The sequence below is a fragment of the Chaetodon trifascialis genome, chromosome 8, assembly GCF_039877785.1.
Source record: "Chaetodon trifascialis isolate fChaTrf1 chromosome 8, fChaTrf1.hap1, whole genome shotgun sequence".
Lineage (NCBI taxonomy): Eukaryota > Metazoa > Chordata > Actinopteri > Chaetodontiformes > Chaetodontidae > Chaetodon > Chaetodon trifascialis.
In genome coordinates this window covers 7,737,293-7,762,744 of record NC_092063.1, presented here as the reverse complement: position 1 = coordinate 7,762,744, position 25,452 = coordinate 7,737,293, and the positions used below count along the sequence as shown (strand labels likewise).

The 25,452-nt window shown below is 42.3% G+C and overlaps 1 protein-coding gene across 2 annotated transcripts in view; it reads right to left on the bottom strand.

Annotated features, from left to right (window-relative positions):
* The window catches only part of LOC139335072 (acid-sensing ion channel 1B-like), a 48,279-nt gene that overhangs the window by 8,248 nt on the left and 14,579 nt on the right, over positions 1-25,452 (bottom strand). The window contains exon 1 of one of the 2 annotated variants that reach the window (XM_070968485.1): positions 6,977-7,084. The exons of the other annotated variant lie outside the window; for it this stretch is intronic. Within the exon in view, the coding sequence (XP_070824586.1) occupies positions 6,977-6,997 (21 nt within the window). The 5' untranslated portion in view covers positions 6,998-7,084. Of the gene's footprint in view, positions 1-6,976; positions 7,085-25,452 lie in introns of those variants that run through there. 2 annotated transcript variants of the gene reach the window in all.

The following is a 25,452-nucleotide window of genomic DNA, read 5'->3' as shown; positions in this document are numbered from 1 at the left end:
AAAAGAGGTGAGACGAGGGGAGTGGAAGAGAAAAAGGGAGAAGAGGAAAAAGAAGTCCTCCCGTGGGCTCACAATCAGCCCAGTGAGGAGATGGAGACTGGCAGACTAGTGATTTAACATTCCCTCACATGCTCTTTATGGTACTTATAATGGACCTGATGTTACCATGGAGACCAAGCATCCCAGCCAGGAAGAATGTAGCCTTAATTTTTAAGGGAAGCCAAGACACTGATGTTAGATTGAGGCTGTGCGACATAGCAGCCGAAGGACACATGACATGTTTAAACAGCCATGAGTGCACGGCAGACGGGAACATATCAATATGGAGCCGTCTTTGGCGAAGAGCTAATCTTGCATTAAAGCATTTAGCGTTGTATGAGTCACATAAACCGCGCAGGGAGAAAGAGTGAGAGAGTGGGAGAGCAGGGAGCAACGGAGAGCAAGGATGCAAAGTGAAAGAGACAGAGGGCGAAAGAGAGAGAGAGAGAGAGAGAGAGAGAGAGGGAGTTTAGCTGCTAACGCTTGGAGCAGGCTATTGTTCAGCGTTATGGCACAGAATGACATATCTATGATTAGAAAGAACAAACCAACCAAGTAATTGTTGAGAAAGAGTTTGGGTCCTGCCAAGGGCAGTTTAAACATCTCGGCCATCTATCAAGTCAGCAAGAGACTGCTGGTTGCAGAAGCAGACATCAATCTGAGCGGGGAAACCAAATTCAGCACTATGAAGAAAGGCAAATGAAAGGCAAGGCGAGCCACAAACAACGCGCGTGCACACACTGAGACTCACACTGACAACCCCAAAGGCAGTGTTTCTTTCAGAGGAAATGTTTGTTTCACGTGAACAAGACTTAAGAGTCTGCAGAAGCTGCTCTGTGAGGCTAATCCTAAGGCACCAGTATACTTTATCAGGACAGCTTGTCGGATAGCCCCCTGCCCCACCATTTCCTTAACTTCCCGAAACCAAACAATCCTGCATTACTTCAAGCTGTGATGGGCCGGCTGTGCAGAGGTGACAAAGGGGCCAGGGTCTGAACAAATGCGGCAGCCCGTCCATGGGTAATGAAGTTTGAGTTTCTTCATTGGCTGTTGCTGTTCGGTCCTCAGTTACATCTTCAGGAGGCCTTTAGAGGAAGGCAAGGACGGTCCTCAGGAGCACACTGACCACACATGGTCCAGCCCTGTATGTCTCGACATTTTTCATGTGAACAACTTGTGCAATGCTATAAATGGCATCCAGGAGACTGAAAATGTAACTGCTGGTTAACAATGCTGGTCTACTCCTTCTCTTATGATGGACAGTTTCTCACTCCACCTTTAAGTGTGACCACTACTATGACTAACGACTTCTGTTGGAGCATAATCTGACCCTTAGGCATAGTGATGCTTTAGCCATATGCTAATAATAGCATGCTAACATCCTGTGGTGGACTGACTGACCAACAGACCCCTAAAGCTAAGCAGCTAGCATGGCTAAAAATCATGCAGTAAACACAGCGCTGGTTGAAGCACTCAGTCTCTCTGTTCCTTTACACGCTCATCAACCTGCTGCAGGAGGCTTTCACTGAACATTCATTCACATTTATTGATCGTTTAACATCTGTAAGAACTAACTGAGCTGTCAGAAAGGCGCTGCCCTTTCTTCACAAATGAAAGCATAAATGTGTCAGATCATGCAGTGGCTGCACTTACTGTACTTCATAAATAAATCAATGATGACATAAGCGTTGAATCCATGTGCATGACACGGGCATGGTGTTCACCAGCGTCTTGATCGATACACAGAGGTAAGGAGATGTCAGGTTAGATTTGTTATCTGCCTCCTGTTGGGTATTTGATATTGTGTCAGAGGTGGTAGGAATAAAAACATCAAACATGTATAATGCACAAAGTCTGTACAGCATGCATACTGTGGCTGCGTGTTCAGCTTGTTATAAAGAATGAATAAATTATTGCGCATGTATGAAAAATGTTCTGTGCAGCAGGAATCATATGGTGCATGAGGGCAGTGTTAGGACCACGAAATCCTGACTTCTGAGTGGAAGTACAGTTTTCTTGTTAAGTGTGACATGTATACACTTTCAACACCCTTTTGCTGCCATTAAGGCACTTCAAAAACCCTTTTTCCCACAGAATTCAATACATTACTTACTGACTGCAGTTTACACTGGCTATAATCTTCAGAGCTCTGTGATCAATAAAGCTGTCACTCACACACAATTTGCCATGTATTGAAAAGCACTCAACAGAGCTCTACTGTAATTAATCATTATGCACATAATTATGCATATCTGTTTTTAGAGCCACACCAGATTCTCAAAGAACCTCTGAATCAAACCCATGCACTTTCCCATCCATTTAGCGAGGTCTTCAGTCTTTGCAATCTGTCCGCTGCTAAAGGACGTCTCAGTAGGATAAGTTCAATCCATTAGTGCTCTGTTGTTTTATGGCAATGTTTTGAAAGACTTTACAGCCGCCTTGGCTAAGTGCAAACACTTTCACTGTTTTTATAGTGTACACTTAAACAGCTATCACAAGGATAATGCTATTTAAATGCAACAGCGAGCAGACAGCAGCCCGCAGTGTCCAGCACTAAAATATATAGGCTACACATGTGATGTGTCCTATTGTGCAGCCTGTGTAATTTAGGACCGTAATCCAATGTCAGCTGACCTGGAAAAACTATACTGGGCACCTTCATACATGAATAAACTTCATGAAAATAAATAAGGGATTAATATTAATAAGACTAAGCGTCTGCAGCCGTGCTAGCAGCTGAGTCTGTACTTATATGCAGTGGTGCTTTAAAAAATACTAATATCAGCATGCTAACACGCTCACAGTGCCAGATGTTTGACAGGTTTATCGTGTTGATAAGTGTAGCTTAGCATGTTAGCATGCGAAGTTTTCATAATGATCACTGCACGTACAGCAAAGGCTGTCTAGTTTTGCAAGTATTTGGTCATAAAGCAAAGCAAAATTTGGACCTGATGATGGTGTTTGACATATGTTCTTGTATTAATTATTCATTTATCTTTTGTTACATAAACATATAAATTATGATGATAAATTATAAGATCACATGTGATTTGGGGTGACGAGCTAACTCCATCCATCATATAAACCTCACCTAACCAATAGCTAGCTGTTAGCTAGCAGAAAAATACCATAGTTGGAGGTTTATGTTTGGATTCTGCAAACAAAAAATTGCTAACATTTCCAGCCTACACTGTGTGTTAAAACCAAAGGAAAAAGATCAGCAAAGCTATACACCAACAAAGCCAGCGTAGTGCGCTCTGTGAAGGTGACTGATTACAGTTTACTTTGCGATGGGTGATACTGTCTGATCCCAAATGTTTGTTTACAGAACAAATGTAAAAATAATTCAGGAATAGAAGCATCAAAGCCGAGCCATCCCCCTCCTCTGTTTGGTCAAGAATGAACAGCTGACTCACCACACTAATAACCAGTCTTGGGTGGAACAGGGAGCCACTCTTAAGAGAAAATAACTATGAGAAGGGGAGTGAAAGCCAGAGGCACAGTGGCGTGTGTGTGTGGTTGTGTGTGGTTGTGTGTGTGTGTGTGTGTGTGTGTGTGTGTGTGTGTGTGTGTGTGTGTGTGTGTGTGTGTGTGTGTGATAATGATGTCCTGAACATGGAATCAAACCCTGAGTCACTGCTTGTCAAAATAAAGAAGTCAAGATGAGAGGCAAACAACAATAGGTAGAAGTGAACTGCAGGGCTCCTCGGGGGAGTGTGGATAAATAAAGGGCTTCATAGACAAACTATTTTACTTAATTAGAGAGCGAAGACAAAAAGGACAGCCCCGTCAAAACACGACTGCGATACTGGCTGCACAGATATCTGCCAATTATGTGCCTGTATTTTCTGAAATCGTCAGAAGAGTGAAAACCTTCTGCTTTACGAAAAATTCCCCACTCCACAATGTATCTTGCAAATTGGACATCTATTTTCTCTGCAGTAACGTTACCTTCACCTCCAACCTCAGCGATCGCTGTGCTTCTTCATCCTTAGGGTAGTTACTCCACTAATAATGGATTAATTGAAGTACCAATCAACAGATTAATCAAGGATCAAAACAGCTGTTAGTTGTAGCCCTCATCAGTATGCTAACATGCTCACAATGACGTTGCTAACATGCTAACGTTTAGCTGGTACAATGTTTAGGCCATTTTTTCCAATCTTATTTTAGTGTGTTAGAACGGTAAATTGTTGAATCCATTGAATATTTGTTTAGACATTTAACTGTCAACCTAACGCTGGTGCCAGAGGAAGAGTCAAGGGATCGCCAAACCATTAGGGTTCATCCTCCAAGCGTCTGTGCAAAACTTTGTGGCATGGCCAATTTCCCAAAACAGCTCAGCACTGCAGCTTTTAGCAAGCATACCCAAACTGGAGCAAGCAGTGTATTTGTTGGGGGTTATTTTAAGGAGTTAGCGACACACAGGCAATACTTATACTCTGGTCTTTTCATGGGATTTGGCTACAATTAAAAAAAAAATCCTTTGAATATGTGGCCTTTATTCTGCAGAACTGTAAAGAGGCTGAACCACTGTATTTCTTTTGAAGGTCAAACTCCAAATAATGAGTGAGAATTGATCATGCAAATCCAGACAATCATGTCCATTGCATTGACTGCTAGATGACACCTTGAGGCGGTGCAGGCTGGAGGGCAGGGCCGTGTAATGATGACCTAATCGGTTCAGACGGCCGGCCTTCCTGATGTTATTGACCACAGAGGCAGGAGCTGTTCGTAAAACCTTTCCAGTGTTTGAAGAAAGAGGGTGTATATCCGAAATCACTTTAAATGTCATAATTCAATATTTCTAGGAAACTATCATCAGTTTCTATCCCTCCTTACCTGCTGCTGTCTAGATGATATATCATGAAACCTCCTCCACTGTTTTTGGGGATTGTCATCTATCCTATGTGGGATTTTAACCACCAGTTCCCACACAATAAAATTATTTCTTTCCTTCCAATGCTTCCTTCCTCCCTGGTCTGCATTGCTCTTCCCTTGTGTCTCCCGAACTATGATGTTCGCTCCCCTGTGAACTCCTCTCCATCTCTTGCCGCACTTCCCCACCCGCCCCTGCTTCATTTGATGAATATTTCACAGGCCAGTAGAGACAGTCCTCCTCCTCTCTCATCCTATTCCCAGACACCGTCCGTGCTCTCAGTACCTATCACCTTCAGAGACGATAGCATCGTAGTGCTGGGTAAGGTGCACCTCAGGAGACCGGAGGAGAGCGGGGAGCATATCATATGAAGAAAAATGGAAGTGTGTATTCACTGAAGTTCTACATATAAGCCTCAGAGTGCTGCCTCTATCTAAAAACCAGGACTGTGGCGACCTTTGCACTATCACAGCATGACAGAGTGAATATGAGATATGGGTTAAATTAGGGAGCTGTTATGATACAAGACCACAGGTGAGAAGAGGTAACGAGGTTTCTTATAGCCTGTATGGGTGCATTATGATACTGTCTAGTGGTAGAGTATACCTACCTATACAACAATTTCAAAGTACTCTATTACAAGTGCACAATCATTGACTTGTAATGGATCAAATCACGCTTAATTAAAAGGATAAAATGGTATTACACCAAAGCGTGTAATACACATGACAATGCACAAAGAAGTGCTCATTTTGCAGAAAAATGGACGCTGTGAGTGAAGTATTAACACAGGTATATATGGCATTATTAGACAGGCATGCATCAGTGTGTAAGCAGCCTTTCACTGTTGAGGTGGAACTCATTTTCACTGCTTTTTATGCTATCAGGGTGCAGGCGCCTCCAAAGGGTCACAAAATAAATTTGAGGGCTTGTGAGATGATTATGTATAACGATGAATTTGTGGGAAAGAAGGCAAAACAAACTTCTGTTCAACAAATGTTTGCTTTAAATATGTATTTTGTGGTGGAACTGTTACTAACTCATCTTTGAATCAGAAACATGATGAACAGAATGACAAACAGTAAACAGAAAAAGGTTAGAAGAGCAGTTTGCTGTGTAGAGGTCAGACACACTGTAATGGGCGTTTTTCACTACTTTAGGAATGTTACACACAAAGTCATTAATCAATTAATTGAGAAAATAACAGACTGATTAATCAACAATGGAAATAATCTAATTATACTCAAAAGTGGCAGCAACTTTTCAAATCATTTAGATGGATGTGGCACACTGGGATCCAAATCAGCAGAGAATTAAAGAGAGACCCTTCCCGAGGAAAACAGAAGAGATTCACAACAAAACAACATAAATGATCGAGCAGAGGCAGCAGAGCCTGAGAGCCACTATCTGTCTCTGAGGACAATTAATTGTTGGTTTAATGCAATCTCTGGTCTCTATGGTGGATGGACTCGCAATGATACCTCACACTGAGAGGAAATTACACCCTGAGGGAAGGTTCCCTGAAATTCCTCCTACCTATGTCTGCTATTCACCAAGATGAAGAGAGGGGACATTTCTGCTGAAAAGCTACGTTAAATAACTACTGAAAAATGATGCTTTCACATTCCTCCTGCGCAGACTCTTCTTGGTGAATAATGGAAATGGTCTTGCGAATTTGGAAGGGACACATAAATGTCTTAGAATTGTCAGTTCACATTCATTCAGAGCTGTTCAATTTTCTATAGAGGCTCTTGCAGTTAGTAGGCCCTCTCCTGTTCACCACAAGTGAGCAAACGTTGAGTGGAGTGAGATGGCGAATGGCTACTTAGAGGAATAAGACCTTCACTATCAGCCAGTGATATACTGTGGAACTGTGGAACTGTAATTGTATAACTGTGATGCAGTCATATAGTACATTTTTATGATATAATTAGATTAGATTAAATAGTTATATGGCAGCTTAAAAGTACTTGCACTGCTTGCAAATTGTGACATGTAACATTAATCTCAGCATTGTCACCCCCTCCCTTTCTTCTCTCTGCATCCCTTGTGCCAAACCTTGATATGCAGCTGATCCATATGGGATGTTAAAACCTCCTCTTCCTGCCTTTTCCCTGCATGTCGCAGTCATTGCCGTCGCCTACAAATCTCCTGCCTGCCCGTTTGTGCCAGCCATGTGTGGAGCCCACGCTCGCTCTCTGCTGTGAGAGAAATGGCAGGCAGTCAGAGGCCATCACAGCAGCAGCTAGCTGCGCTATCTCTCCAGCGTGCACCGCCCTCTTGTCACGCACAGCTGAGTAAACATGGAGGGACAAACAGCCCCGGGCCCAGTCAGAGGGGCAGAGGACTTACTACAGCTGATGGCACTTTAAGTGGCAGACAGCGGGGTTAACTAGGATTAAACACTCATGTGTCAAGTATGAAGGAAATCTATCTATCTATCTGTAGCCATCAGCCACAACTTTAAAAGCACCGACAGCTGACGTGAATAACCATCTCATTATAATGCAGTGTTCTGCTGGGAAACCTTGAGTCCTCACATTCATATGGATGCTACTTTGACACGTACCACCCACCTGCATAGCGCTGCAGACCAAGTACACCCCCTCATGGCAATGGCATTCCCTGATGGCAGTGCCCTCCCCACCCCCAGCAAGACCGATCGAGCATCTGCTGGATGCGCTGGAACAAGTCCGATCAATGGAGGCCCCAACTCGCAACCCATAGGACCCAAAGGATCCACCGCCAACATTCTGGTGCAAGACACAACAGGGCCCCCCCAGAGGCCCTGTGTCCATGCCTCGACAGGTCAGAACTGGCTGGGGAACCCACACAATATTAGGAGGTGGTTTTAATGTTAATGTCTATCTGTTGCTATATTGCAGCAGTATAAGCAAACTGGACTGTGGTGTACAGTTAATACACCACAGCCCAGATGGGTCTCTGTGAATTGTACCTGAGCAGAGCCTAATCATGACAGGTCATTTAGGTTGAGTTTAAATTAGTCTCCAGAGTCAGATGATTGCATGTCCGTTTGGCTGCAGAGACCCACACGAAAGGTTGGCAGCGAATTGCGCCTGATTAGCTGTAATAGGTGGTGATGATGTACTTATGGTTTGCAATGGGTAGATGTTTATTGGTAAGAGCAGTGTGCGTGTGTGCGTGTGTACCTGGCAGTCAGTCTGTGTGTATGAGATGATTTGAATATTAACATTTGCATGGATGTCTCCTCAGTGCATGTCTAATAATATGCAATGTATAACAATGAGCCGTAATCACCCTCCAGCAGGATGGAGGAAAATTCATTTGGGAAAGCCAAAAGGCTGTCACCGAGCATTTCACTTGACACCTGACTTGAACTCACTAATGGCCTCAGAAGGCTCTCGAAATTGCATGTTTCACTTTGCACGTTCATCCTGGCTTCTCTCGTAATATTCACTGACTTAAATCAATACCGGCTTAACTCACTTAATGTAGTTGTGTTTATCGTGCCAAAGTTAGTTTTAATTACTTTTTCTGTGTCACCTGAATTGGGACAAAATAAACGACGTCAAATCCAATTTACGAGCGGGCACGAGCACTTTCCTCACAGTGCTGCAGAGGTGCAGTGACGGCATTGTGCTTTGAAAGACTGACAAAATGGACACCTCACTTTAAGAAATGCCGTGGATGCTGTGCAGCAGTCAGACAGCTTCCCAGGAAAAAAGCCACATAAATAAATAAAACACAGCATGTTCTATGGTGAGATGAAGACTGTCAGTAAATATGGACATATGGTAATATGTCAGAGGATAACGGGTTTCATACATGCAGAGATGCACAATGGGAAATGACGGATGATGTTTGACATGAATGCATCTCCATTCCTTGCAACACACACACACACACACACACACACACACACACACACACACACACACACACACACACACACACACACACACACACACACACACACACACACACACACACACACACACACACACACACACACACACACACACACACACACACACACACTGTAGTCCAGTTGCACAATAGAGTACTCGTAGATTTATTTTAGGAATAGCTCCATGATTCAACATCTGAGTGGCTGTAATAAAGCAGCTAGCTCCTCGGGGGGATGAGTTGGGACCAGCTCATACACTAGATCTGCCAGGGGATAGAAACTGGACAGCAGGAAGAGTCATTGCAGCCAACCCCTGAGCTTTTGTTTACTGACCAATTTGATCACCGGAGACTTCATCCCAACAGAGGAGGAGGAGGAGGAGGAGGAGGAGGAGGAAACCGTCACCCTCATTAGTCAGAAAACATCAAAAGGCGCTGTTGGAGCATGCACTCCTTCTGGAGAAGAGCACCTTTCTGCTTCTGTGCAGCAACAAACCCCTCTTTCATCAACTGTCTTTCATTTTGCTATTCCCAGATTACCACCCAGCAAAGGTGGGACAAACCTCAATTAATGAAAGAATTCATAATGAAGACTCTCGTCACTTTTTTTGGTGCACTTTAGAGGGCGGACGAACTGTCAGGAGGGAAAAAAGGGCCTGCAGCTCTTACCCTGGAGTGAACCTCCTCCGTGTGACAAATTTCACACTCTGCTGAGAGAAATCCGCTGAGGCTTTAGATTTCCCAGCCTGTCACATGCTGTTGCTGAATACCAAGAGATTAATTCATTTCACAGATGGTGCATGTAAGCAACTCCGACTCACATGCACCGTTCGCGCCATCACTACCTGTCCAATCTCAAAACAACTACAAGGGAAGATTCAAGGTGGCAGGAAAGATAACGGGCAGCACACACACACTGACACACACACACAAAGGTCAAACTATCGAACAAGATACCCTACTTGTAAAATGAATCCTGTGTAATATTCAGTGGATCAAATGGCCTCAACATGGTCAAACTAATATAATAACCTCAAAGTATAATTAATTTAATGAAAAATGCTTTAAAGTGGTTATAATTAATATCTTTATAATAATGTCTAATGACAGTGTGAAATCAATGCCACAGTGTGAAAGAGGTTCTTGCAGAGATAACCCTACAGAGAATTATCACCCGGCTCTGCAACTCCCCACCGCTTTACAGAGATTTATAGCGAGTTTCAGCTCATTGTTTAGCTGTCCAGACCCAGCCCTGTTCTGAGGACTGTCTCATCCACTGCAAGAGAGACAGTATTGGATGGTTCTGCAGAAGAGAAAAGCTCAGGGAAACAGTTGTGTTGCTCTTTCATTTCCTATAAAGCATACACCTCACCTCCGTGTCACTTGTTAAAGTTTGTTTTTGAGTGTGGTGCCGGCTCATTGTCGGATTGTGACTGTTGGGGTGAAAAACAACCACCAAACTGTGATTCTCAATAGGCGTCTTTCCATTTAATTGAATTTGAAGTAAACTTTTAAAATGTCACATAAAGAAAAGACTAGTAAGATGTGTTTTCCATCAAGTGGTTTGGAGTGAATAAACTAGGATATGCAAAGCATGGTTTCGTCAGAAATTGACAGTATAGGTGACATTAGGCATGGCCGTAAAGGAGTGGAAGCATAGAGATTGAGAACCGGAAACAAAACCAGTTTTTTGCAACCGGCCAAAAAACCTAAATGAAGAAGAAACAGAACCAGTCACCTTATGTACAAAAGACATATGGGGAGAGGACTTTTCAATGCTGGAAACGTCCTCTTCTTCTTCTTCTTCTCTCAGAGCAGAAACAGCTGATCAGTCATGTGATGTAAAGGTTCACTATGGGAGTATTCAGAAAAGGTGTTTCCATCTCCCATTTAGTGTATTAACTTAGTGCATTAACTTAAAAAAAGGCAAAAACCAAATTAAGTGGGCACAAAGACTTTTTATGAAACTTCCAAATGTGCATAAAAATATGCTGAAGCTAACACAGCTAATAACTGCCAGGTACCAGTGTGTTTCCTGTCATCTGGCCTCAGGGGACACTAATGAACCCATTATGGCCATTATGTTCCTCAAATGGCCACTTGAGGCTGGCTCCAAATGCAAGTAAATCCCCATAGACCCGCATATTAAAATGCCAAACTTTACAGCAGAAATAAACATGTTCACAGCCTGGTCCAAAAATGGTTTTGTCTAGCTAATTTCCCCGTTCATGGCAACTGTACTAAGGCTTATGGTTATGCATTATTATGGGCATGGCCACTTTGAACGACAGCCAGTCTCTAGCTTTTAGCAAGCAGGCTTCATCTGGCCCACCTCATCTCCACCTCTTTGCCCATTTTTGGATTAGCTGGGAGTTTGGTGGAGTCAGACACTGCTGAGATGCCAGAGCCACTGTCAGTGAGCCTCACACTGGCTCTCATGGAGCCTACGTCCATGTCTTGTAGTCTACATAGAAAACTTACTGTCTTCCATAGGTGAGCTGGTGAGCTTAGTGGAGCATTTATCAGCTGGAGGAGACCAAAAACAGAGCTAATAGAGAGTGAATATTAAACTGACCAGAAAAAGAAACTGATGTTGCTCTGTAACTGCTGGATGTTTGCCACACAAAACAGTTAGCTATTTCAACTTAAAAGTGATACCATAATGTTTTGTTCACAGCCTGTTTCTGCTGCTTCCAGGTGGCCGAAAAATTAGTTCCTGCAAGTTTAAATGTGCTATTTTTAATACTTAACTACAGCATTAATCAAACAGCATATATTATATTCTCAGTCTCTCATGAGTCCTCCTTATGGTAGCAGAACCGTGGGGAGTTTTATTAAAGACATCATCATGCTTTTCACAGCTCATGCAGCGGTCAAACTATATTAGGAGATACGTTTTAAAAGCCTTTGGATGAATGTTTCTTCATCAGCAGCCTCCACGTCTATATCCTCTGGCCAGCTATGATTTTTTTGATGATTCTCTTTTGGAGAAACCGAAAGAAAACATGTTTTACTCCAGTACTTTCAAAAGGAATGAGCCAACATCCAGTCATTCATTTTGTGTTGTGCACAGAGTTTCAAAGAATCAATCCTTTTTTATTTGCCTCACGCTGCGTGTGTTTCTTTGGTGGGTTTGATGAATGCGAGTCTGTGTACGTCAGGAGGGCAGGAGGGTTGGTGTGTTTACTGCGAGGACGCTGAACATGCTCAGAGAAAAAACACTCAGCTCGGTGGAATCGGCCACCCTGCTGAGTCCTGTGAGACAGAAAAGGACAGCAGGCAATGGCACAAGCACAACAACAAACATATACTTATACACACCATGCAGACACACACTTTTACAGTTCTTTTAACATTTGCATGTAAGTTTATCGATTGTATGCATTTCAAAGTAAGTGTGTGTGTCTGCAGTATATGTTTGTTGTGGTGCTTGTGTCATTGCCTGCTGTCCTTTTCTGTCTGTCGGGACACAGCAGGGTGGCTTAGTCCACCGCTTCAGCAACAAGGAAGTGCTATAGCTCTATTTCTGTCTTTTAACTTCCCCTTTACACTGGACGTGCTAATGTGTTGCTTTGTGTAGACTGACATCTGCTGCTTGTGATCACCTCACGCCTACATTTTAGCAAATATGTGACCCGTTTTAACTACAGCTTGAAGAACGGCCAGAGCTGGAGCTGAAAAATAGCGACTTTCTTCTGCAGCAGTCTGAAAAACATCGACCACTATTTACATAGTGGTGCTAATTAGATCAGCTCTCCCTTACATTCGGTATATATAACCTAGCTTCGTGAAAAGATGTGTTTTAATTCATGCTGCTGATGAGATTCCAGACCAACAAAGGAAAAATAATCTGGTTTAGGGAAATAATGGTAATAATTTAATAACCTGCATCACTGTACTGATAAATCAGCATCAGCACACTGGCAATTTCTCACCATAGAAACAGCTGCTGCAGCACAATGTGAGCTAGTTTTAAGACAGTTAATGCTGCAACTTTGCACCATATATTGGCACCCTTTTAATCCAATATCTGTGACAGATGTGGTGTTGTTAGGCCCTGACCTCCACAAAAATTTGGACGTGTCTTCCTGGCGTTGAACAGCAGGCTGTGTGGTTCAATCAGGATCACAACTTGCATTTTACTTGTGTTAACTAAATCTATCAATAGCAGCCAGAGGTTAAGAGACAAAACCAGAAATGGAATGAAGAAAAAAATGGGTGGGCTGCATATGTTAATATACTATTTAATATGCTGCAGCTGAGCAGCTAATAGCTAACTAGCCTGGAAACTGACTTTAGCAGTGCTCATCAAGCTAAGAAGTAAGATGTGTTCATTGTTGTAAGATAGATAAGGAGGAGACTTTAGCAGGAAAGCTACTGTGGTTCAAAGTCTGTGAGACTTGTGTAGCTGTTGTCTGGCTCTGTGACTGTCTGCTCTGCTTATGATAGAGTGCTGACATTAGTGCTTTACACAAAGATTTGATTGGCTGCAACGAAATTAAGTCTCCATCTACTGTACATAGACGGAGAGCTAATGGTATTCCATCAAATTAATGCAAAAACAGGGAGAGCCATGATGAAGCCAAAAAACAAAGCTCCTTTGGGTATTGCAGGGTTTGTCTGAAAGGAGAACACAGCGCATGTAATTTACAGGGTATATATGAACGCTGCAGCGGACAAAAAACATGCAATTTAATTTGAGTTGGACTTCTCAGAAGCACAACCCTTTAGCCGAGACTAACAATCACATCAGCGCTGTCAAATCAGTCACAAAGAAAGTCAAAATAGCTGCGACAGCTGGTGGCTGAAAGCTGGAAACAGCCCTGATGTAAAAGTCACACTAACAAGGCAGGGAGTAAAAAAACAAAACAAAAAACAAACGAAAAAAAAACAACAATGTGGATGTGGATATTTGGATGTGGGTGTGAGAGACTGAGTGCAAAATGAAATGGCAGAACTATCTGGGCCCATTTGCAAAACATTCAAAAATAATTGGAGGCTGCAGAAAATAAGCAAAAGCATTTCAAACAATATTTCACACTACAAGTAAATGATAGAGGGGAGCAATTATAAACAGAGCTGTGACAAATGAGTATGGAATAGATTTGAATCTGTAAACGACTGGTTCTTATAAATTATTTCTCCAAATTTCTCTCTCTCGAATGGCTATTATGGATTTCAATTCTTTTTTTATCAGTTAGAAAGGGTGGATAAAAAAAACGCTTTCAGCTGTGGAGGTTTTCTTTTTTTCATTTTTACTGGGAACAGGTTCATTTTCGAAATCCCACTGAGCTTACAGCGAGTGAGTAGTGTCAGTGAAAGTTGAGGGTCAGGTCTGTGCAGCCTCTTAACAGGCTGAGGTTGCCATGGTGACCTAAAAATGGGATAGCGGGAGGCTAACAGCTCATTTAGACGGAGATTAACTGTAATCCTACACACCAGTCCTACTACAGGTGTCTTCTTCTACAGAGCAACACGAGGTTGCGTCTGTGTGTTTATTTGTCCATTTTCTGTGAGTAAAGATGCTTTCAAGGAATCCTACAAGGGCAGAAAAGGAAAGAAAAACAAATACTGCAGTCATCATCCTTGTCTGAGGGAACAGCCCGGGTCTGAGGAGCAGCTAATGAGAGACATCATTCAAGGCGATGGCATCTTTTTATCGGAAATACACGATGCAATCAAATGATGACTTGATGAGCTGCTGCACGAATCAGTGAGAAAGCCAAAGGCAGAAACACAGCACTCTATCCGAAGCGGCATCTGCATATTGACATTTTGCAAGTGCATGCGAGACACCAACTAAACTGAGGCACGTCTGAAACACAGGGGAAGTTTGAACACTGCTTAAACTGAAAACAGCAGTATCCAACAGTGAGCCTGTTAATGCCAGCAGCGTGATAAAAAGCTCAGTACTGCCGAGGATTGGATGAGCTCTTTGAGGGTAAAGACGGACGAAAGCAGAGAGATTTTGGAAACATATGAGTTGTTGTCCATCAGCGCTTTTATAAGCCTGGCTGCAGATAAACTACTTCTCTTTGCACAACAGTCTCCTTCAGTCATACGTATATCATTAACTGCTGTTCACTTTTATCAAATTTACAGTCTGCGAGCATTAAAGAGCAGCGGCCGACCAGAACCTTTTTTTCAAGACATCTAAACCCTCCTGTCGAGCTGCTCCTGAGCTGGTCTGACTGGTTGTTTACAAGACTGGAAACCAGAAACTTTTCTGATAAGAAAAAAAAAGATGAAAAGTCCAGCTCCAGTTTCATCTTTTTTGGGCTACTGCTAGGTGTTTCTTTGAAGCGATGTGTTTCTGTAATACATTCATGTTCTGTGCAGTATGGTGCCTCAGTGGTGCCTCATAGCAAGAGGGTCCTGAGGGTATCCCAGTGCATGCTGGGATATAAGTCCTGTCCCTTCTGTGACTCTAATTTGGCTTAATGTAATCGAAAGGACACCTACATGTGTTTTATGGACGGTTACAACTCCACTCTGGTTGAAGATGGGTGCAGTAATGTAGAGAATGACATAAGAACCAGACTCGATGTACTAATGGAGTTAAAAGAGGGAGAAGCTATTTTGGGCACCTCTGGTTCTGGAAGTAAAAGTCCCATTCGTTTTCTCCATAGACAATGTAAGGTAACTCACAGCTGGGGCGTCATCAGCACAGCTGATGAACAGCATTAGGAAATATCTAGTTCTGTGTGCCTAAAAACGAGTGTTTTGGTAAGAAATATGCCATCGCTGAGCTTAAAAGTGCGTTAGCTGCATCCCTCTGTGTCCTGGGGTGGAAGCTAAAGATGACTTTTTGAAGAAAACAAGAAGTACAATCTGCAGCTTACGTAAAATTCACTTTCAGATTCTGGGTCAACGTTGGATGGATTCAGCAACTATGGCAGAGTGTGCAACACTGAAGATATCATGAAAAGAAAAAATCTGAAATGGGATCACAGAATGAAGAAAAACACTCCTTAATGGTGTACTCCAAAATTCACTTCCCAATCTTTTCTATGTGGAATTGCTCGCCTGCTGCATATGTCAAAAAAAAGTTTTTAGTTTCCAGGTTACTGCTGAGGTCATGCCTCTCTCTGACCCAGCAGGGCTATGTGAACCAATCTGATTCAAAACTGACGCACAAATTCACACGACTCTCTGACGTCCAGCCAGTTTGGGAAAAAGGTTCGGATTGACCTCTGATTCAGGAAATACTGTTTGTTTATACTCTTAGTTTATGACCGCAAGGAAGGATGCAGAGACAGCGACAGAGATTAATGCCTGAAGTGTTTGTTAAGAAGCTGTCAAATTTATAACCTTGTGGACAGCTCCTGCTAGCCTGCCAGCCATGTTAGCTCCTGCAGTCTGGATACAAAAGTCAGAAGGTGCAGTCAGACCTGATCGTGCCAGGCAGATTTTACTTTTGTGATGAGGCAAAAACAGGTGTACTAAGCTGTAAAATCACCACTGTGTTCCTGTTCGGGGGTGGACAGCTATGCTGCAGGGCCCTCTTGTATTTTCCAGTATTATTGTTATTATTATTTTTATCATTTCTTCCTCCTATCAATCTGCCTTTTTCTGCATAAAATAAAATAAACAAAACTTTGTACACACATTGCAACTTTCACCACAATGTTGGCCCGGTGTGCACAAATAAGCTGGAAGGAATTATGAAGTCCATCAACTCTGATTAAACCTTCTCCTCCCACATTTTTTCCCCAATTGACACCAAACTTCACAAATGATCCTGACAGATTTTCAAGATTTTCACAGTGCATCAAAATATTTTCCTGTAAACAGCTAATGCAAATTCTCTCTGAATAAATCTCCAATGTTCATGGAAAAATTAAGACGTCACGGCAATGTGGTCAATTTCAAAACTGCATCTCAAAAACAGAGTGACAGCATTTTGAATTCTATCCTCATGCAAACTATTGCAGTCAATGGGAGATAGAGCATCTTTAAAAATCAGTTAGTCACTCATGGAGCAATCATCTTTGTAAAAAAATAATTACAGACATCTCTATGTTGTCCACAAATTCTCATAATTTTGTCTTGATAAGTGTCTGAGGCTGTGAGTTAGAGCTCTGGGTGATCTATGTATAAACTTGCTAATAGCTACTAAGGCATTGTGCTATGATTAGAGACTTCAAAGATATTGTTAATTTAAGAAGTTTAAAATAATTATGGTCCAGGCAGTTCTGCTGAAGGACCCTCATGTATTTGTCATTTGTCTCCAACTCCTTTTCCTCACCCTCCCCTTCTTCTTCGCTGCTCAAAATGCCCTTTCTGCACAGTTCTCCATAGGTTCATTTAGCTTAGCTATTCATGCAGTTTGTCCTAAAGGGCTTCTATAGACCAGTAGTTTAATAGTTAGTGCAGCTTCAAGCTCGATCAGGCCAGCCTGTTCATATTCACTAACAGTTGTTATGTTACTCCTTCTTGATCTGGCTCTTTGTTTTTCTTCCTCTTTGTGAATACTGGAGTCTCTGATCACTTGAACCTTTCACCCATGAAATATGTCTGATGTTCTTTCATCCTTTGTTTTAGGGCTTTTTGTGTGTACTTTAACCAACACAAATCTTATCACATGGGCATCTTTGCTTTTTTGGCCACATTTTCTCCAGGAAGCTCAACACGACCACAGCGAGCCAAAGGTTGTGAGTTCAAGACCCAGGTGACGAAGAATGAATGTTCAGACCCACACACGACTTCAAGGTTTAATGATAATTTTCCTCCAGACAGTTCTGCTGATGGACCCTCCTGTATTTCCCATTAGTCTTCTTCCTCCTTCTTCCTCTTCCTCAAAATGCTCTCGCTGCCCCACTGCTATAATTTCAAACTACAAATCAGGTAGTAAAGTTTTTATTACTATGTAGATGTTATCTCAAGGTAGAAACTGGATTTTACAGCAGGAACCATCTGGCTTTTTTTTCTCCTATCACCTCCCTCTCTTTCTCGGCCATCCTCTGCTGTTCAGTATGCATCCTTTCTCCCCGTTTTCTCTCTGAACCTGCGGCACATTTTCACAAAGTGGAACTCATTTGTCTGTCTTCAAATGCTAATAGAACACATAATGAATGCCACTCAAAATTATCTCCACTCACTGATATCAGTGTATAATTAAAACAACACTGTCCTTAATAAGGTGTCAGAGGTGATAACACAGAGCGCCGATAACTCTTTAAAGACACACACATACACACGCATGCACCCAATCACTCCCTCGTTACCAAGCAACAATAGAGTTATAATGAGTGGGACCATCAGTCCAAAACTAATTTCCAAGTATAAGGACTAATGCTGTGATTGCTCAGTGGCCTTCCATAAGTAGGTTATTGTCTTTAGTTATTTACTGTTTTAATTAACTTTTTTCCTGCACACATAAATCCTCTCAAGCATTCTTTACATTATACTTTTTCTCAGGCTTTACACAAAGTGCTATGATCGATATTTTTATGCTAACAGAGCATCGCCTGTGTTCGGGGTCGCTCATAATGACGAACCCACAGAGAGTTATCAACCAACTCTGCAGTATTTCATTCAGGTGTTGGTGGAGCACAAAATAGAAGCCAAAAGAGGAGTGAATATGGGACTTATATTGGCCAGATGGCCACAAACACGATTCCAAATTAATGATAAAGTTGCTTTGTAGCAGCTACATGTGTAAGTAGGCAACTATGTTTCAATGTGTTCATGGTTTGTTTCTGCTGCCCAAAAAAAGGCCAAAATGAAACTGGTTAGCTCCATCATTATTTATGTCAGGTCACCTTGGAAAGTGTATATTTTCTTGCATCACTAATTTCAAACTCTTCCTGGGCTTTAAAAGCAGAAGCTTTGGGTCATGCCAGGGGTTAGCACCAAAATTACAACCTGAGGCTCTCCACAAAGTGTGACGCATGATTTCCTTAACCTCGCTTTCTGCTTTTGTGACTGAAAACACGTTCCCTTAATTGAGCACTGAAGTGTCATTGAGGTGAAGAGGAGTGAGAGTAGCTGGACCGGCGGGGTCCGGTGGGGCAGACAGCAGCATCTGCACACATCGGAGGCAGACGACTGGAGGAGCATAATAAGTTTTTGTTGCTACTTTAAACAGGTGTGTCCCTGTCAACCAGAGGACAACGATAGAGAGAGAGAGAGAGACCAGACGGCTCGCCTGCCAAGTCAGCCACAGCTTCAAGTTCAGTGGCGCTGCACTTATCAGAGGAGCAGAGAAACAATGACCAGCAGAGAGTAAACAACCAATGCAAAGCCAATTTACTTAGTCAGATATACCTGTCATTCTCTGCCGTGGCCACGCTGCAGTGACTGATGTCCTCTATTCTGGGTGGTCGTCTGAATATCACTCACTCAGTGGTAGTGCCTGATTTGACTAATGTCAATGCATAGCGGCATGAGCGATGGATTTAATTTCATTACATCAAGAAAACAGTTGCATCATATTTACTGTGAGTGTGTGGGAGGTAAACTGAGAAAAATGTTCATTCATCCTATGATGTATTTGATACGCAGAGAAAGAAGGACAAAGCGTTTCTCCACTCGCTTTGTTTGTATCTCACATTAATAATAGAAATGATCCTTTTACCTCTCTGATGAGCCCACTCATCAGCTCTGAATCAGACGGTAATTAAATGTTTATCCTCAGTGCCAACAGCTCTTCACATCTGACACTAGCAGTGTGTGAAGACACATAATAATGAGAGATATTAGCTCGTTAAAACACAGTTGTACAGACAGGGATGAAGTGGACTACGCTGAAGTGTAAACTTTCTGACACATGGCACATGATATGATCAAACACACAAACAAGTACATGTAATGATCAGTAATCAATCAATGAGCAAAGAAGAGCCTTGAAGCAGGTAGAATTACAAACCAAGTGTGACTTTTCTAGCTGTTCAATGACCACATTACTCCTCATATTCCTGTATGTAAACCTGACTAATTAATTTACAAGCTGTAAACACGACAGTGACATATTATCACCTGAAAAAGTTTATATGGCAAAACTTGTTGCCTGGAGTATTTACACAGCAGGAGAGCAACATTACCATCCATTTGCAGTCGTATTTGTGTCAGCCTGACTAATGTAAGTCTAACATTCACTCTCCTTTTAGCTCTGTTTTGGTCTCCAGCAACTCCTGAGGGAAATATCTGCCTCTTTAGCTGATAAATGCTCCACTGTGTTCACCAGCCAGTTGCTACCTGCTTGTGTGCAGTCAATCTGAGGGCTTTTGCTGGAAGAAAAAAAAAAGCTGCCTGCTGCAGCGGAAACTGACACTACAACCAAAACAAGGAGCTGAAAGACGTTCTGTAGAACTGGAAATGCAGAGTTGAATGGTAATTCCCTGTGGGTTTGTCACTACAAGCAGCCCTTCTACATTACACAGTCATTTTGATCCACTGTTAATGCAAAAATACTGATTAGAGCAGCTTTATGCAAAATAAACTCTCATTAAGGTCTAACGTCTATTTTTCTGAAGACAGACAAGACAGCATAAGAACACAGCTACAGCAATAAATACAATATACACCATAAACAGCATGCTCACTCAAAGCGTCATGAATGATATATGATTTTCAGCAGAGGGTTCACAGGCAAGAGCAGTTAACATCTGCCAAGTGCCTAAAGTCGGGACAATTTGTCAGGTAAAGCTCAGCGGATCGAATCCTGCTGCTCTAAATAAATAAGGACATGTTTCCTTGGAAGATAATTTTCAATTGAGCCAATGAGTGAATTTCAGACATTATTTATAGTTATCGAACAGTCTCGTCCTTTCTCTTCTCCCTGTCCTCCTCCCTGTCAGCCTGTAAATGTCTTTCTATCTGTCTCCCAGCTCTCCCGTCACTCTGCATTGTATTCTGTGCTGTAACTGCAAAATGTCATAATGATAATCTTTCAAGAAGGTGCGGCATCCACGGGAGCCAAGGTCTCAGGAAATCAACAACACACACACATAAGTCCACGTACCACACATCAGCCAGCGAACTCTTATTTGTGCAGATGTGCCATTATTTCCCGCAGACACATTAAAAAGGGAAAAAACAGCAGAAACAAACATTGCCTAAACCATGGCTGGAGGCCAAGCCACAGCCATCGCTGGTTAACTGATTAGCTCAGTAATTGCGATGGAAATGCCAGTCTGAGGTTGATATAAAAGTGCAAAGGCACATCCAGGAAATACTAATCAGTCTCCCGGCTGTTCTCCCAGGAGGCTGCTGTTGTTGTTGTTGTGAATGCCACTGCCTCCTGCAACAACACTTTATCTGTGTGTAGGTCTGCATTTCTGTGTGTGTGTGTGCTGCATGCGAGCGCTAATGTGTGTCTAATCTTACTAGCTAGAAATTAATATCTCCGACTTTCCCCATAGTTTTCCCTCAGACAATAATAAAAACCTTTAATATGAGCAGAGTAAATTTGGGCAGGATGTTCCAGCATATTAAAATAAATGACTCATTATAGCCGTCAGAGTAAGACATGCAGAGAGAGCCTTCTTCCTTGCTCCTTAATTTTTCCTATCTCCTGCCGCTTTCTCCTTCCATTCAAAGCCTCCTCATTATAAGCCTAATTTTTGTTCTAAATAACATGCCTCTGGCTCGTTTTCTTGTCTTCTCTCCCCTACCTTTCATCCATTTGTCCTTGCCTCGTTCACAGCGAGTTCAATTGTGCGCCGTGTTTCACACCTACAGTGACTACAGTCTGCATCCTCACCTGTCACTACAACTGCTCCCATCTGTCTTTTCTCACATCACCCTGCCCTCCATCCATTTCCCCGACCTCGTCACACACCGAGCCCCCGTCTGTCTACGCGCCGCTTTTGTGCCGTTTACACAAGAAGAAGAAAAACAGAGATAAAAGCAGGTTCTTCTGAAAGACAGTTTGGGCTGAGTGAAAACACAGCAGCAGCATCGCTCTCCTCCTCTGTGTGTTTGTCTCTGTCAGCGCTGTTTGTACTGTGGCAGGATTATTTGATTGTTTACAGGTTTTAGAGCTTGTCTGCTATCATTCAGCTGTGTTTGCAGTGCATGTTCCCTGACAATGCAGGATTATTAGGAGGTGCTGTTTGTGTGCGTGTCAGTGTGTGCATTCCTTTGCTTCTGACTGGATAACCCATTTTAACCACAAAAATGCTCCAAATGTTCCTCTAAAATTCCTGTTACGTCGCTTCATTTTTTCCACTCTGTTAAACAACAGCTCATATATTCTGTATCTGCCTGTTACTGTGCTTCATTAAAGCAATATGACATTCCTGCTGAGTGAAATATTAAAATCCAGAGTGTCATGTTTTCATGGCTGCATCATTACATCAAATGAAAACGTCTCGCGATTGTGATTCAGTCTGACGTCGCAACCGGGGACACATTCAATCCTGACTTAAGTGGGTTTAAATTACAACTGCCTGCACACCATGACAACCCTGTCAAAGATTTTAAGCATCCTGATCCATCTGATAAAAACACGCTGCACGACCCACAGAGCTGGAAGGAGTACACAGATCCTTTAGTGAAGTAAAAGTACCAACAGCAATGTACAAATACAGTACTCCATTACAAGTGAAAGTCCTGCATTCAAATTCCTGCTTGAGTATAGAAGTATCATCAGCAAAACTAAAAGTACTGATTTAGCAGAAAAATGGACCCTGTGACTGACATATCGTGATATGTATAAGGGCATAGCCCCCAACCCACCCACCCACTCTTCCCTCGGGAGCACCCACAGCTCTATTAAATTATTGAACACATATATCACACTAACCTCTGCAAAGGCTGGCACTGCTTCCTTTTGGCGAGGCGTCAGACGCTGAAGATGATGACGCTTTTGTTTGCTTTTCATGTCCTGCAGCCTCTCACCAAACGCCTGAAGGAGTTTTAGACGCTGACCGGCATATTCAGATGTCATAGCAGGCTTTTGTTCTGGCAGAGTAGGACAATGCACCGTGTTTCCTCCTTCCAGTTGCACTTGCCAAAGCCTTAATTCCACTTCAAATGATTTCACATTTGAGAGCAGAGAGTAGAGAAGCTGCTGCAGCTTCTGGTTCAGCTCTGAGAGGTTCTTGGTAATGTCCACCATGAAGGCCAACTCACACTGACACTTGCTATCTGAGTTTCCACGTCAGGTTTTCATTCATCTCCATGAATTATTTCAAACAAACTGTTGCTAGCAGCACCAGAGCAGCAACAAGGCTCTCCTCCACAACTTCTTCAGAATGAGGTTCAGCGTCTTAGCTAGTAGCTTGCTCACCACTAAACCAGCATGAATACCGCTGTCTCTGTCAGGATGTGGTCCTGTGAAAGCTGCTTGTTGGGCATCCAAACTGCGCCGAAGAGCAGTTAGCTTAGCACATTTGTCATTGTAACGTTAGCTTATCCAGTTTAGCATTTTTTGACGCTTGACGTAGCTATTAGCCTGCGAGCTCGTCTTTACAAACTTACTTAAACGTACTTTTCTGCCTGTTACGTCAACAAAGCAAAAATAACCGGCATTTCTCTTGGAAATTGCGCGTCTACTCACATCGTGGCGCCATGATGCGTTGACATGATATCAGCGTCTGCGCGTGTGGTGCGTTCAGGGGCCACTCGGAAGAACATTCTATTCTACTTTTTTATAATGAAAAGAAAAAAAAAGTAATTACCTTTTTGTATTTACTTATTGCCTCATGGGCTGGATGAAAGGGTTATTTATTTTATACAATTATCATCAGTTTTTTAACAAAAAAAAATCCTCATATGTACTAGTAACTATAGCTGTCAGATAAATGCAGTGGAGTGAAAAGTATAAATATTTCCCTCTGAAATGTACTTGGATTAAGTAACATAAAAGGGAAATACTTAAAAGTTAATTTCTTTAAAATTGTCTTCAAGTACAGTACAGTCAGTAAAAGTAGTTTATGGCCTTTGTGTCTCCACGCCAACCTCTGGAAACCCACAATTAGCCTGATTTGGGGTCAGGCAAGTGCAGAGCATCATTCCTCCTCACTCTCCTCTTCCTAAACTCCATCCAGCAGTCTGAGTCACAGTTAGCTGTTTGCCAGCCTGCCTCCAGCCCACACAGAGCCCGGCCCTCAAGTCACCTGCACTAATCCTCAGGATAAATAAACCATGTGCAGAGCAGTGCAGCCAACCCGGGCTATTTTCAGCCCCGCTGTGGTTCTTTTTCCTCCTTCTTCCCCAGTCCGAAATGTCTTCATAAAAAGCGTTTCCCCTCTCAGGCCCGGGCAAATAGAGCGTGCTTGAGCAGCATTACTGATCCGTCTAGAAACCAGCCGGAGTCATGGAGCCGCTGTGTGGCTATCCGCCCTTTAACAACATGGGACAAGATATCTCAGGGTTTTAAGATGAGCAGATTTGTGTGTGTGGTTATTAAAGTTGGTATTCGAGTTAAAGCACTGAAAAGAATTATTACGCTATTAGTATGCTAAATCAACTGGTGATGTTTTAAAGCTCAGTGATCACAGACAATCAATCTCCCAGTGAAAGCTGATTTTTGTCTCTGGTTCCCTTGTGGCCATACTGCACCCCTTCTTTGTTACATCCTTCGTCCTCTTACCTGCACTTAATGACGCTTTAAAATTTCCCCTTTCTCGTCCTAAAAACCCCTCTGTGGGTCACTTTTTCCAATCTCAGGGGGTTGGATTCTTTAATGGTATGAAACAAAAAGATTTTTTCAACAAAATAAGTGATTAAAGACAGAAATGGAGAGAAAAAATGCTGTAGGTGTATTTCCATCCTCCTGTGTTTGATGCACATTTTTAATTTGCAGTGAAACGCTCTTTTTCTTATGTTTGGCTGAGGTGGAAAAGTTTGTGTATCAATAAAAATATTCAAATAAGCGAATGGAAACAGGATTAGCCAATAAATCTGGACGTACATGAAGCATGCAACTTATACTTCATTCATCAGTTAAGAGACATAAGACATCTGTGAGATGAAAACATCAGATCTGTACGGAGTGAAGAGGAGACTCAAATTATTTCTTTATTTCCATCATGTTTTCTACCTTGGTTTCCATTGCTTGAGATTTGACTGACTGCAGAACAACTGTTGAACTCGATGCATAACAGCAGTGGATGGAAACGTGCATTGATTTGAATTTTCTTTGCTGATTTTCTGGAAATTCAGGTTAATTTGAATGGAAACTTGACATAAAAACTGAAGTGACATGAGTGAGACTGGAAGACTGCAGTGTGACAAGGCTTTAAAGTTGTACGTGTGATAATATACAAAGGTGTAATCTGCGGGGACGTAAGCTAGGTTAATGTTTATTAAAGTTCCTGCTTTAAAATACGCTCGATGGAGTTGCACTTGAGCTCTACTGCTGTGTTTGGCAGTTCCACTGCTGACTGAGACTCTCCATTATGAGCCCTGAGTATTCACCTGCTGATCTAGGTAATGTGGTTACTCTGGCCCTCAATCAGGCTTTGGATTGGTCAGCACTAAATAACCCTCCTTCAGCACTGTGGGGCGAATATTAATTTAATCCTCTAAGTGTGTTCACGTGTTTATCACAGCGCTGTTGTAGGATGTGGGAATAAATTTAAGTGGCTGTTTAATGATTTACTTTTTACATTTAGTTTTCAATAACTTAAAATCTATCCTCTTTTCATCAAGATTTTTTTCTTGTTTTTTTGGTTTTTAAAAAACCTAGGGCTCCT